This window comes from Trichosurus vulpecula, chromosome 8, assembly GCF_011100635.1.
Source record: "Trichosurus vulpecula isolate mTriVul1 chromosome 8, mTriVul1.pri, whole genome shotgun sequence".
In the NCBI taxonomy this organism is placed as follows: domain Eukaryota; kingdom Metazoa; phylum Chordata; class Mammalia; order Diprotodontia; family Phalangeridae; genus Trichosurus; species Trichosurus vulpecula.
The window spans coordinates 29,419,383-29,433,153 of NC_050580.1; the positions used below are offsets into that span (position 1 = coordinate 29,419,383).

Genomic DNA, 13,771 nt, shown 5'->3' on the forward strand with positions numbered 1-13,771 from the left:
AGATTATTTGAAGGGGAATTATCATCGTCATCATCATAATCCACATTATTATGTGCAGGAAGACTAGAAGGTAAGCCAAACAGAGGATTTTCCATTTGATTTTCGAAATAATACTTAGCCACCAGAGGTTACTGAATTGGGAGGTGATAAGAGGTACTTGTGAATTCCTATAATCCTAGTATCTGGGAAGGCTAGGACTGGAGAATCTTATGCTCCATATTTTTTTAAATGCAATACACTATTAGTATTGGGCATTTACACTTTTTTATCATTAATATAGTGAGCTCCTAGGAATGGGATATACCATGTTGATTAAAGAATAGGAGAATGACCCACGTCCAAAATGGAGCAGTTCAGAGAGCCTATACTAATTAGCAGTGGGATCAGGCCCTTAAGCATCCCTTGTACTTCCACCTGGGTGATATGGGGACACCCAGTCAGAAGGAGAAGAAGAAGAAAGAAAAGAGGGGGAAGGAGAAGGAGAAGGAGAAGGAAAAGAAAAAGGAGGAGGAGGAAGAAAATGAGAAGAGAATGAGATTGGTACAAACAGGCCTGCATTTTGTAAAGATTACTTTTATTGCTAAGCAGAGGTGAGAATGAAAAAGGAGTGAGACATAAGACAGGGAAACCAACCAGAGGCTATTGTTATAGCTGAGGTGTAAAATAATGAGTTTGTGTGTGTGTGTGTGTGTGTGTGTGTGTTACAGTGGTGACATCATCAGGAGAGAAAGGGATACATAGAAGAGATGTTGCAAAGGTAGAATCACAGTGGATTAGATATGGGCAGTGGAAAAGATGGATGAGTAGAGGATGATACCTACATTGGATGCCTGGGTTGCTAAGAGGAAATTAAGAGGACTAGAAGTTGTCATTGTTGGTGATGACGATGATGATGGTGATGATGGTGATGATGGATAATGTTCTTTCCTGGAGTGTGGGGAAGGTAAGGAATTCAGTTTTGCTCATGTTGAATTTCAGTTATATAAGGGACATCCTTCAAGTTCCATGTAAAATTCCCTTTCTACAGGAATTCTTTCCCAATCCCTCTTAATACTCATGTCTTTCTTCTGTTAATTGTTTCCTATTTGTCCTGTATACAATTTGTACATATTTCTTTGCTTGTTGTTTCCTCCTTTAGATAGTGAACTCCTTGAGGACAAGGGCTATCTTTTGTCTTTCTTTATATCTACAGTGATTATTAATCAGTACCTGGTACATAGTAAGTGCTTATTAACATTTAATGAGTGGCATCCAGAAAATGTGGGTAAAAGTGAAAAAAAGTTCATAGATTATAACAGGCAGTATTTGTAAAATATAGCATACCTTATCTAACTACAAAAAACACAGACCCGCAATGATAATTTTAGATGTAATTAAGAAAGGGAAGTAAGGACATTATATTATGCTTAAATGTGCCATTGGCAATGATAGAATACTAAAATGAAACAGCTTTGCCACAAATGGAATTGCAGCTATGTTTGAAAGAAAATTTTGCTGAATGGCAAAAAAACAATAGATTGAAATTCAATAATAGTTGGAAATATCAATAATGGGAGATTTGTTATCCCAGTATAAATCACTGGAACACAAAAAAAGAAAGACATTCTAACTGAATACAATGCTGATAAAAATTGGATTTGGCTAATGACGAGCAACAGGCATTTAAGCATGTCCCATATGTTAAGCATTGTGCTAATCATTGCAAAGGGAAGCAAAAACAAAGACAGTCTCTGCGCTTGAGAAGCTTCTGTTCTAATGAGGGAAGATAGTACTTACCATGAAAGGAGGGTGAAGAGGAGGAGGGAAAAAAAGGCAAGAAATGCAGGGTCTGGTGGCAAAGCTCAGGTGCATGACAGAAAAGAGCAAACAGGAGGACAGCAAGGATGGGAAGGAATGATGGCGGCTCTGGACCCATACAAGGAATGGAGGCCCTAAATGGAATTCATCAATGGGGAAAGGGAGCTGGCATGCCATGGTGATGATCCTGAGTGAGGAAGCACCAGGCACTGAGAAATGTTTCAGACTGAGAAGACTGAGTCATGGTGGTGAAATCCATGTGTGTAGAAAATAGCTAGCATTTATTTATGTAGCTATATTTTTATATAATTAAAATAGTTATTTAATCATATATGTAGAAAAGAATTAATATTTGAAGTTTTAAGATTAGCAAACACAAATATAAATATACATATGATCTCTCTCAACAATGCTGCAAAGTAGTTATTATTTCCAATTTTACATTTTAGATGAGGAAAATGAGCTTAAGAATGACTAGGTAACTTGCCCAGGGTCACACAGTTAGGGTAGGAGGCAAGTTTTGAATTCAGATCTTCCTGACTAGCACTCTAGCGCTCTATCCACAACACAGAGTTAAAGTCAAAATCTACTTTTAAAATACATGTGGAATATTTTCAAAAATTATCACATTCTAGGGCCAAGGGAACTAATTTATTGATGAATACAGGATGGTAGAAAATTTAAATACTATATTAACAAATCATAATATACTAAAAATAAAGAATTAACATAGTACATATAAACAAAAAGGTATCAACCAATGTGGACATTAATAAAACAGAAATTATTGAAATAATACAGACTTAAAATACTAGCAATATAAATAGAATATATCAAAACAAGCTACAGCTCAGGGAAAGCTTGGGGACAATTTCATATTGCTGAACACAAATTAATAAACAAGACAAATAGAACATTAGTGGGTTGAGTTTATAGTTAAGAAATTAGAAAGTCAAAATATCACCATAAGAAAAGCAAGCATAAAACTTGAATCACAAAAAGAAAGAGGAAATCAATAAAATAAAAAAAAATAAAAGCCACTGAATCAGTTAATAAACAATGAGTTGCGGGTTTTTTAAAGGCCAATAAAATTAATAAGCCATTAGCAAATTGAATCAATAAAAGGATGGAGGAAAATCAAGTTACCAACATTGGAAATGAGAAAAAAAGAGAGAAAGGTGAATGCACATACAAAAAAAGAGAAGGCTATCAGAGAATATTGAGTACCACCATATGCCAATGGAGAGGAACATCCTGGAGTAGACAGAGCCACTGGAAATGGCTTTCTGAGAGACTTGGGTTCAAATTCTGCTTCTAATGCAAGTCACTTAAACTGTCAGTGTCCCAGGGATCCTCTGAAACTCTGAATTGCATCACATGTGCTAATCTGCCTTGTGGAGGAAATTTCCTCACCTGTAGTTTCTTGTGCCAATGGAATTCCAGGTTGAAAAGTCTCTGTGTAGGTCTATTCTCATGGTTTCCTGGCAGGACCAAGATGGCAGTAAATTAATAGAAAATCGGAGAACTTCAATTGCTATTGCAAATCAAGATGGAAGAAAGCTATGACCCCATGCCAATAGCAGTCACTGTTTTCTGAGCACCTCTAGTGTTGAGAGATTGTACTGGGTGTGTTGATAGGAAAAGGGGCTTCAGCAAAAGTCACTACAAGACAGTCTTTCTTTAAGCATTACCTGTGTTGTCCTGTGGTGGACAATGATGAGACAGACTATGATATCACCTCTCAAGGAGCAGTCACTGGTCCGGGGATCATAATAGGGATAGATGACAGTGAAGTAAGCCAAACACAAAGTGGAAAGTGACAAGGTACAGGAAGGAGCCAGTTATAGAAAGATCTCAGACAAAACTTCTTTTTGGGTGGAGGTATAGAGTTCATGGAAGGCTTTCCAAGGGAGATAACTTTTGAAGAAATGGACCAGTACATGGAGCCTTGCATATTGGTGCAGGGTTAATCTTTGGAGGATGATTAAGCAAACATGGATCCTGTCTAAAGAAGTTTCTAATCCATTGATGGAGATGAGACAATTATTCTTCACTAAAAACCAAGTCATATATGTATAGCCTATATCAGATTGTCGCTGCCTTAAGGAGGGGGGAGGGCAGGAAGGGAGGGAGAAAAATTTGGAATTCAAAATCTTTCAAAATGAATGTTGAAAATTTCTTCTACATACATTTGGGAAAAATAAAACACTATTAATAAAAAATTGGGAAAAAAAACCAGAAGTGATGTATGTAGAGAGAGATACTCAGCTCTACAGATAGAGATCCAAGTGGGGTAAATAATGAATTGGGTTGGTGTGTGGCACAGGGACAGTCACTTAAAATCTTGAGACTTCTACCCCAAAGCATTTACACTGGTATTTATCACAGGGATCTTTTCTTCCAAGCTACATAAAAATCACAGAGCCAAAGTGTTACAGAAATAGAGATGGTCCTTCTTAAATCATTCTAAACTACAATGAAAATGGGGCTTAAAACTATCTGAAATCTGGAAGAAATATTGAAGGCCATGTTAGTAATATGTATTAAACTCCCCCCACCTTTTTTACTGTATCAGCAGGGAAATGGCATAATATAAATTGTTCACTTAGTTTTAACTACTAGGAATTTTGGCAGATAGTAAAATTAAATGGCAGACAAATGCGGGAACATACTCAAATTTCCAAGGTACTACATGATTACTCATGCAGTAAAGGAGAGATTGCATACAAAGTACTCATATTGCAATGCCAAATCTTAAAGTGATGACTGGAAGGGGAAAGAGGACATGTTGCAATGCCATGATTGGCATTTATCTTGCAATTTAAAGATTACAAGTCACTTAATGTACCTTGTACTGTTGTGATTGTTTGTACATCATTATCATATAATTTGTACTATCATTCTGTAACCATCTCCATTGTTTTCATATTAACAAAATGACACACAAAGAGGTTGTAACTTGTCCACAGTCATACAGCTAGTGACTGTCAATATCTGAATTTGAACTCAGGTTGTCCTCATTTTGAGAGTGTTCTCTCTATTATGTCACACTCAAGTAATTGGAGCCATAATGAATGGGACAGAAATGGGACTTTGTCCTAGGATGCCAAGATATAGAGGAGGATTAATCCTTTTATTCCCCCAATGGACTCCACATCTTGCTCCAAATACCTCTAGCATACTATCTCTATTAAAATTTTCTCAATTCATGAGTCACTTTTCCCTCCCTAACCTTGTAGCTTAAAGTCCAGGCTACCTCTTTTCCTAGTGAAGCCATACCCACAGTCAGTCTGTCTTAATAACTCTGGCCCTGCTCTCTCTCTCTAATAAATTTGATGAGTGAGAGAGAGAGAGAGAGAGAGAGAGAGAGAGAGAGAGAGAGAGAGAGAGAGAGTGTGTGTTAATATGGCACAGTAGAAACAACATTGAATTTGAAATCAGAAGACCTGTATTTGAGCTTCAACACATAATACCTGTATGACCTTGGGTAAGTCAATTTCCTTATCTGCAAAATATGGATAAAAATACTTGAGATGCTGCTCCTCATGGCAATTGGGAGGCAAATACTACAAACCATAAAACACTATAGGAATGAATTAGATGTAGTAGTAGTAGCAGTAGTAGTAGTAGTGGTAGAGTAGGAGTAGTAAGCCAGTAAATAAATGAGTAAGCATTTCTATGCTATGTGCTTTGCCTGGGGATACAATGACAAAAATTAAATCGCCCTTGCCCTCAAGAAGCTTATATTTCCAACTTCCCAATCTCCTTCTGCAGGATTCTTCTTCTCAGCCTTCTTATTTCAATCTACCAAATACATTATCTTCCCTATAGATAATTTTTTTTTACATCTATTACCCAACAATGTGGCCTAAGTAGTGGAAGGTTAAAAATATTTGTCAAAAGAAAGAATTTCTTGGAAAACTGGTCTAAAGGACAAATTTCTCTGCCTCCTCATTAACTAGTCTCCTCTTAAGATTATGAAATCTGGGTCATCTCCCCACCACTGAGTTGAAAGGACTCTCTGAAGAGTCACTGAATGACCCTCTTAGGATCATGGCTAATGGCCTTTCCTGGTTCTCACACTCCCGGTGCATGCCTCTTTAGAGGTAATTCCTCTGTCTTTCCCTTCAGAATCTTCCAACAAAATTTCATTCTTCTCCCTCTCCTCTCTAAACATTCCTTTTCTTTCTCTCCTTTGCTCACTCCTCATGCTCTTTCCAACCCCTTATGGCTCCTAATTTTCTGTTTTCCATACTCTTTCACTCAAGTCCATAACACCTGGATGCCATTCACTATACTGGCTCCAGTAGTCATGTCTACACTGCAGACTTTAAACTGATACATCCAACTGTTTTCAAAGCACAAGAGCACATAAGATACTTCCACCTTGGTGTCTCACCAACACATCAAATTTAACAAAGCTGAAATAAACTGAGTTTATCATCTCAATATATGATTCAGTCTAAACTCTGAACTTCTTACCCTACCCAAGCCTCCATCATGACTGAACTCATCTGCCACCCTCTGTAGGTGTCCTTTCCTGGTCCCCACCTCACTGCAACTTCTGCTATTGCTTCATGCCCTATAATAAGAGCTAGCATTTATGTAGTACATTAAGGTTTTCCATGCACTTCATACATATTATACCATTTGATCGTAAGGTTACTTTCTCTTTCCTCTTTCTGTGTCTTTTATTTAAGTACTTATAAACATATTGTATAGCCAATTTGATCACATGTCCCTTAATGGAAAGGGCTATTTTCCTTTTTCTTTGTATCTCTAGCACAGTGCAGAGCCTGACACATAACAGGTGCTTACTACATGTTTGACAATATTTTAATTCTGTAGTTTACGGATATCTCCTCAATTCACCTTTTCAGTCAGTGATCTACATTCATCCTTCCATATCTGAAGCCTTAGTATCATCATGGAATAGAGGAAATGAGGCAGTGGCAAGATTCAAGAAGTTACCAAATGTTATCATTCCAATCTCTGCAATATCGTCAGTTCATGTGTTATTTGTGCCTCCCCATTACAACTCCACTTCTTACTATTATTGTTAGCTAGCTAAACTCCTAACATATCTCGCTATTCCCTTTCATCCCCATCCCCTCATTAATCCTTCTTTTATATTGTTGCCAGACTAATCTACCTTATACGTGGGTTTTGTAATCATCACGCCTCTACTTGGCATTTTCAGTGTTTCCCCATTATCTCTCACATTAAAGTGTAAATTCCTTAGGCAGGGATTCTAGACTGTCCACAGTATGGTTCTATCCTACCTTGTCAGCCTTATCTTTGCTATTCTGCACTATAGATTGTGCATGTAAGGCAAAATGGACTACACACCTGTCCCTCATGCATGTCCTTTCCTTGCCTATCTTTCTGATTTTGCACCTGCTTGTATGCTGGCCTTGGAGACAAGATCTTAGTTCAAATCCCTACTTGGATATTTATCAATTATATGATTCTAAGTCCCTACTCAACTGTGGTTTCTTCATCTGCAAGGTGAGAATAATAATATAATATTATTACTGACAATAGTGGGATCAAACATATAATGTCCTTTGCAAACCTTCAAATATCATATAAATGCTAGCTATTTTTATTCTCAGAACACATAACACACATCTATACTCACCAGCCCTACACATGCATGTTAAATGCCCACCTGTCCTTTAAAAGCTCATCTATACGATGTCTATTCCATGAAGACTTGCTTGAATATAACAATCAGTGATGGCTGTTTTTCCTTGGAGGAAGCAGAGGGTAGAGGGGGAGGGGGAGGATCATAACTCTCTTCTGCATAGCACAGGATATGGAGCATTGGATTTGGAAGTCAAAAATTACTGTGTCCAAATCATAAATGTTCCTCAGGGAGTTATTTCTCCTCTTTCACACACAGTTTCCTCATCTGTAAAATGGGGTAATAATACTATCTTTTTATATGATTATTGTGTGAAATATGTGTGTTGTGAAAGATAAAAGCACTATATAATTGTCTATTATTAGTATTATTAATAACTTTAACCATAAAACCATATTTGATTATAAAAGGAACGTTCGAAGTCATCTAGGTCAATCATGTCTGTTTACTTCTGAACAAACTGAGGTCCAGATGGGTTAAGTGGCTTGTCCAGGGTTAGATATGTAAAGTATCAGGGCCAGGATTTAAATCCAGGTCCTCTGACTCCATTCTACTTCTCCTGCATTATTTTGTATTACACTTATTTGTGAGGATGGCATATCTCTTTCCTAGAGTGGAAGCTTCATGAAGGCAGAAGCCATCTCTTAATTCAACTCATAATCTGCCCCAGAGCCCAAAACAGGGCTCTGCACACAATGGATAGGTAAAAATGTTTGTCAATTCACAAACCCCACTCTAGTAAACACTGACAAAATGAAGTTACCCATAATGCTGGCATTTAGAAATTATGATCTCTTGCTTGTAAACTTCTTCACACCTGGAGAACCTTGGCAAAGGGCCCCTTTCCCTTGTAAGCTAGCCTTGGCTTCTGGCTCCAGACCCCAAAACTGGTGTGAAAGCTATAACAAACTGCCAGAGAAGCTCTACCATGAACACTGACTCAGTGCTGAGGGCAAATCCATCTCGTATTTTCACCCGACATCAGTCTTGTTCACATCCCTGGCAGAGGAAGGAGACCACAGTAACCAGGATTTCCATGATCTCTACTCAGAAATGTTGAAATGTGGGTAAAATCTACTGTATTTTATTATTCCTGCTGATTTTCCTAAGGGTACCATAAATAAAGAAAATTGGCAGGGAGTAAGGCTCAGTCCACCAAAGGTCCAAGGTGAAGGTTTGACTGGTATTGTTGATGTAACAATCTATTTTTCCTTTTAACTTTCCAGTTATAATGGCAGAGAAATTCTCCTGCTGGGTAACATCTAATTTTATAGACTGATAGACATGTCTAAAATATTTTTGGATATAGCCAGGGCGTTGATTTTTTTTACACTTTCTTGAAGGATAAATGGCATGTCGAGTGCAATAAGAAAAGACAGGGGACTGAGTCTCATTCCTCCACAAAGCAGAAACTAGAAGACTTTCAGCTATACATAAACTGAATACTGGTCATTAGAGACAATGAAGCCATTGTACAGATGATAGAAATGACAGACAGGTACACTGCCAGGAGCAAGGCTAATGGAATTTAGGAGGAAAAGGAAGAAATAAACATTTTGGAAAGAACTGTTGTTTCCTCTATCATGAAATTACAGAATATCAGAGCTGGAAGAGACCTCAGAGGGCTTCTGTTCAAATCTCTATATATAGGAAACCCCATTCCTATATAGCTGGTAATGGTTGGCCAGTATTTGCTTCAGGGCCTCCAATGAAGGGAAACCTACTCTCTACGGAGGCATCCATGCTATTTTTATGTTGCTCAAATTGGGAGAGCTTATATCAAGCCTAAATCTGCCCCCTTACCTTCAACTCAATGCTCTTAATTCTGTCTTCCAGGGCCAAGGAAAAGGAGGCTAGTCCATTTTCCATATGACAGTCCTTCAAATACCTGAATTCAGATGTCATAGCCATCTACGTCATCTCTACCCTGGTTAAATACTTAATTATTTAATGGGAATAACTATTTCCCTATGAGCCCTAGTGGCTGCATTTTGACTTAGAAAACTACATTTTAACACTATACATGCTCTATTGTAGTTTTATTTATTTTTTAAAATGTTTCCCAATTGCATTTTAATCTGTTACAGGAAGTGTTGGGGCCTATGTATCTGATTCCTGTGCTTTTCTAACACTCCTGTGTTAGAAAACAGCTAGCTCAAGTGTTCTTAATCTGAGGTCTATGAATCCAAAAAATAAAATAAAATGTACACATCTGTATGTATGCATATATATCCACATATACTATATAGATGTCCATATTTCAATATAATTGTTCCTTTGTAATTCTATATATTTTACTTTATGTATTTAACATCAAATGGCCAAAAAGTTTTATGATGCAGTACAGTTTAAGAAACCTTGAGCTAGTCTCATTATGTCATTTTACATAAGGGGAAAAGGAGTCCCTGAGTCAAGTTACTTATTCAAGGTCACATAGTCATTTGGGGATTTGCCCAAGATTACCAAGATGGAAAGTTGCATCGCCAGATTTCAAACCCAGGTCTCCATACTCAATTCAGAGCCCTTCCAACTACACAACATCATATAGGATTTTTTTTTTGTTTGATGGCTAGTTTGTTTTAAATAACACCAGCATTAACACCTTCCCAAATTATTTGAAGGAATCTTGGCATGTCCCATGTATTACTGTCCAGGAAAATTTGAAGACAGAAAGTGACTGACTCAGAAGCATGCCAGCTAATGTTTGGTGAAAAAAATCTTATGACTTTCAGAGCATTCACAGCTACTAATGGCAGGGTAGACAGAGTCAGGAAGACCCAGGTTCAAGTTCAAGGGAGTCACCTTAGCTCACACAGCCAGTCTGTATTAGTACTGGACATCATACTCAGGTCTAAGGACTCCAAGCCTAGTGAAGTCTTGCCATTTACACAATGCCATGTAGTTTCATAACTATGTGAATTGTCAAGGACAATGTGATTTTCTGATGGTTACCACATCTGAAATCTGAGAGGTGTCCCCGAATGGGTAATGGGACAGAATGAAGAATGAAATGTCACATTATGAAGCTACCAATTTTGACTCACATTAGAGAGACCCAGATATTATGTGAACCTCCTGTGAGATCAGGTACTTGAGCTTAGGAACAATAAACATTCCAAAAATGTAGTATGGCCCAATGTTGTGATTACTCTTGGCAGATTGCCAAACTTTGAAAATGAGTTAATGAGCCCAAAAGTCTGATTAAAATCAGAGATGTTATTTTCCAAAAGGTTCTTTGTGATTTATATAAGTGCAGCTTGGTTTTAATTATCCACAATACCACAAGGTATATTTTGCAAGATAATGCAGTCTCCATATTAGAACATTTCCTAGTGGTTTGCCATTAACACATTTCTGAGAAGTAGGGTAAGACCTCCAAACTGTAGACATTGTGCTTAGAAATAAAATGCAACATTTTCACATTATTAAAATGGAAATTTGTCAGTTTTGATAATCCTGAATAAATGATTTTATGTTTTCCTTAGCTACCAATGTTTATTTACTAGGTGATATTTCCATGGTGTGAAGTAGACGATAACAAGAACAATATATTTTTTTTTATTTCAGGGATAAAAAATTTGGAATTATTTTTAATGGGTGAGAAAAACTCAGTGGAGGGGGTTAGAGATAAGGGAAAAACTAGCAATGCAAATTGGTTGGCTTTTCTTAAGATCAAACTAATTAATATTTCCATCTAATACTTTGATTAATTCCCTTCAAATGGATATATACATTGTGTTTCAAGGGAGCCTGTTTCAGAAAAACATTGAAATTAATGTTCTTACAAAGTAGAAATCTAGTCCAAAAAAGAGAAGTATTATGAAAACTGCAAATAGAGAATAATATGTCTGAGAAACTGAACTGACAACTTTGGAAAGTCATATGTTATGTAGAGATGGCTTCTAATAAGTCACTGCTTGTACAGAGTAAGCAGAATTTATTCTGGGTTTATAGATTGGGGATTTCAGGGCATAACTCATACAAAGATTAATGGAAGTTTTGTGAAATTACTGAGTGGAGAAAAGACCCCTTCATCTATTGTCCAAAACTGGGCTTCTGATGAGTCTCAGCAATAAGGAATTTAAACCAATGCTCCACTACGTAATCACTAGCATTGGGACCTGGCTGTCACACAGCAGAAGCACAAACATGCAGGTAAATTGTGGTCATCCCTCAGGCCATGCACCTGAGGCATCTTCTCCCTAGTTCCTAGCCCCATTGGAAGCAATTAACATCAACCCAGAAGAACCAGTGGCAGAGGCATTTCAGGCTCTGGTGATCTGAGCACTAGCCACTTGTCACCATTTAACTGACACACATTTTTGCTGTATGTTAGGCTAAACAATTCCCCAGCCAGGAAATCCTAAGCAGGATTGAGTGATGTGGGGGATTTCCCTCCAGTATTTGGTGATCATACACCTTACTGACCTATGGAGAGAGCCGGTGGGAATTTTTGGACTTAATCATGTGAGAAGGCATGTCCTCAGATTATGACATCCCCTACATATGGATGGTAACAGCCTTGATTTGTTAGGGGTAGGAAGAATCAGGGTGCCTGAGATTATCAATTTACTTGGGGGCAGTTGCCTTTAATAAAAACTAGTTCTGAATTAGTTAATGAAGTTGTTGCCTGAGGTGATCTTAAAGTTCTCTCTCCATCACTCTCCAGGAATAATAATACAGGGTAATAAGGAAAGAAGGTAGTGCCGTCACACTGTGACTTTAATGTTTAAAAAACACTTTTCAAAATGTTTAGTAGAACATGGGGACATTTAAGAATGGCAATGGGAAAGATGGAGACAGAGAAATACAAAGATGTACAGACAAAAGAGAGGAGAGAGTACTACAGTAGACACACACATGTGAAAAATGTAAACATTTAATTCTATTCATTTGCTAAAATAGAGCATTTGCTATATATAAGGTGCAATGATAATCAGCCACTAAATCGCACATAAGTTGACCTTACTGAATTTTTCTACTGCCACCCCCCCAAAAAACCCCAAACAAGCAATCCTTCATTCTTCTCTAGAAACCTCTTCAGACTCTCATATTTCTATCGCCATCATTGCCCAGAAGATTTCTCACTCTATCAAACCGTCTGTCAATGTGGCCCCTTCCTCTGATTAGTTCGTTCCTAAAGTGAGGAAAATTGATGGTAGATTGTATTATTTATCACAAATATTTCTCTGTGAATCTCAGACCTTATTTCTCAAAGACAGTCTTTCTGAAGGGCATAATAGGATCAGGTAATTAATCTCAGCCCCTACAATATTTGCTCATTTGCTAGCTTAGGGCAAGGACCTTGTTTCTGCCTGCCTGTACACAGAAAGGCAGCCTAAGCTAGGTCCTCATCCAGGGACATATCCCTTTGACCTTGATTTTCCCATCACCAAAGTTGGGGGTAACTTGGTCTACAGAGGGGAGACAAATCCACGGAGATCCAAATTGGAGTGGTTTTTCTGGTCAAGGTTGCTAGATGCAGCTGGGTCTCAATACCAGGCCACTTTTTCCAGCTTACTGCTGCCCCCCCCCCCGCCCCCACAGCAATCAAGTAATAGAGAGGACTTGAGAAGTTTTAGCCCTCCTCCTTAAAATGTCATTCATTAAAATGTCCTCCAATCAAAGTTGCCTCATATTTGCAGGGAGGTCCCAATGATATACTGTCAGGAAGAAGACACCTGAATTTAAAGAACCCTGGCATGCTCACCTGTCTTTGGTGACTAAGAGAGAACAATAACTCAATTTATGGGGAACTGCTAGCCTAAAAACTAAATTGATTAACCATGGTCAGAACCCTTATGGAATTTTATTTGTGACACCAGAACTTCCAATTCAAGGAAGGATGGGTGTCATCTATGTTTGCCCCTTCATTCTTTTCTGAGTTCTCTTCCTGATTCTTCAGACTTCTTTTTTCTACCATCCCTCAGCAGCCTTATCTCTCTCATCTATCTTAGACTCCTCACATACCATTGCCCAAAAGACTTCTCACTCAAAAAGATCTTTCCACCTCTTCTTCTTGACATTTCCCTCCTGACACTACTTCTGACTTTCTAGACTTTATAACCATATGCTGTGCTATTATCTCTTCTGGTACCTCCTTTTAGCTCCTAGCTCCTCCTTGCCTTAGAATAGCCAAGTACTATGGATTTCTGACCCCAGAATATTCATCAATTGGACCATCTTTTTCTCCCATTAGTTAGTAATGTTTGGGGCCCCAATTTTGTGGAGGTACTAAGGCCAGTGGCTCTTCCTTCCTCTTCTGGCCATGCTCCTGAACTTCCAGATTTCAAAACCATACCCCTATGCCAGCTACCTTCATCTTCC

General features: G+C 38.0%; 1 protein-coding gene across 3 annotated transcripts in view; it reads right to left on the bottom strand.

Annotated features, from left to right (window-relative positions):
- CTNNA3 (catenin alpha 3) overlaps nucleotides 1-13,771 on the bottom strand; it is a 1,949,360-nt gene that overhangs the window by 549,583 nt on the left and 1,386,006 nt on the right. The window contains exon 13 of one of the 3 annotated variants that reach the window (XM_036734546.1): nucleotides 12,518-12,581. The exons of the other annotated variants lie outside the window; for them this stretch is intronic. Coding sequence (XP_036590441.1) covers nucleotides 12,571-12,581 — 11 coding nt within the window. The 3' untranslated portion in view covers nucleotides 12,518-12,570. Of the gene's footprint in view, nucleotides 1-12,517; nucleotides 12,582-13,771 lie in introns of those variants that run through there. 3 annotated transcript variants of the gene reach the window in all.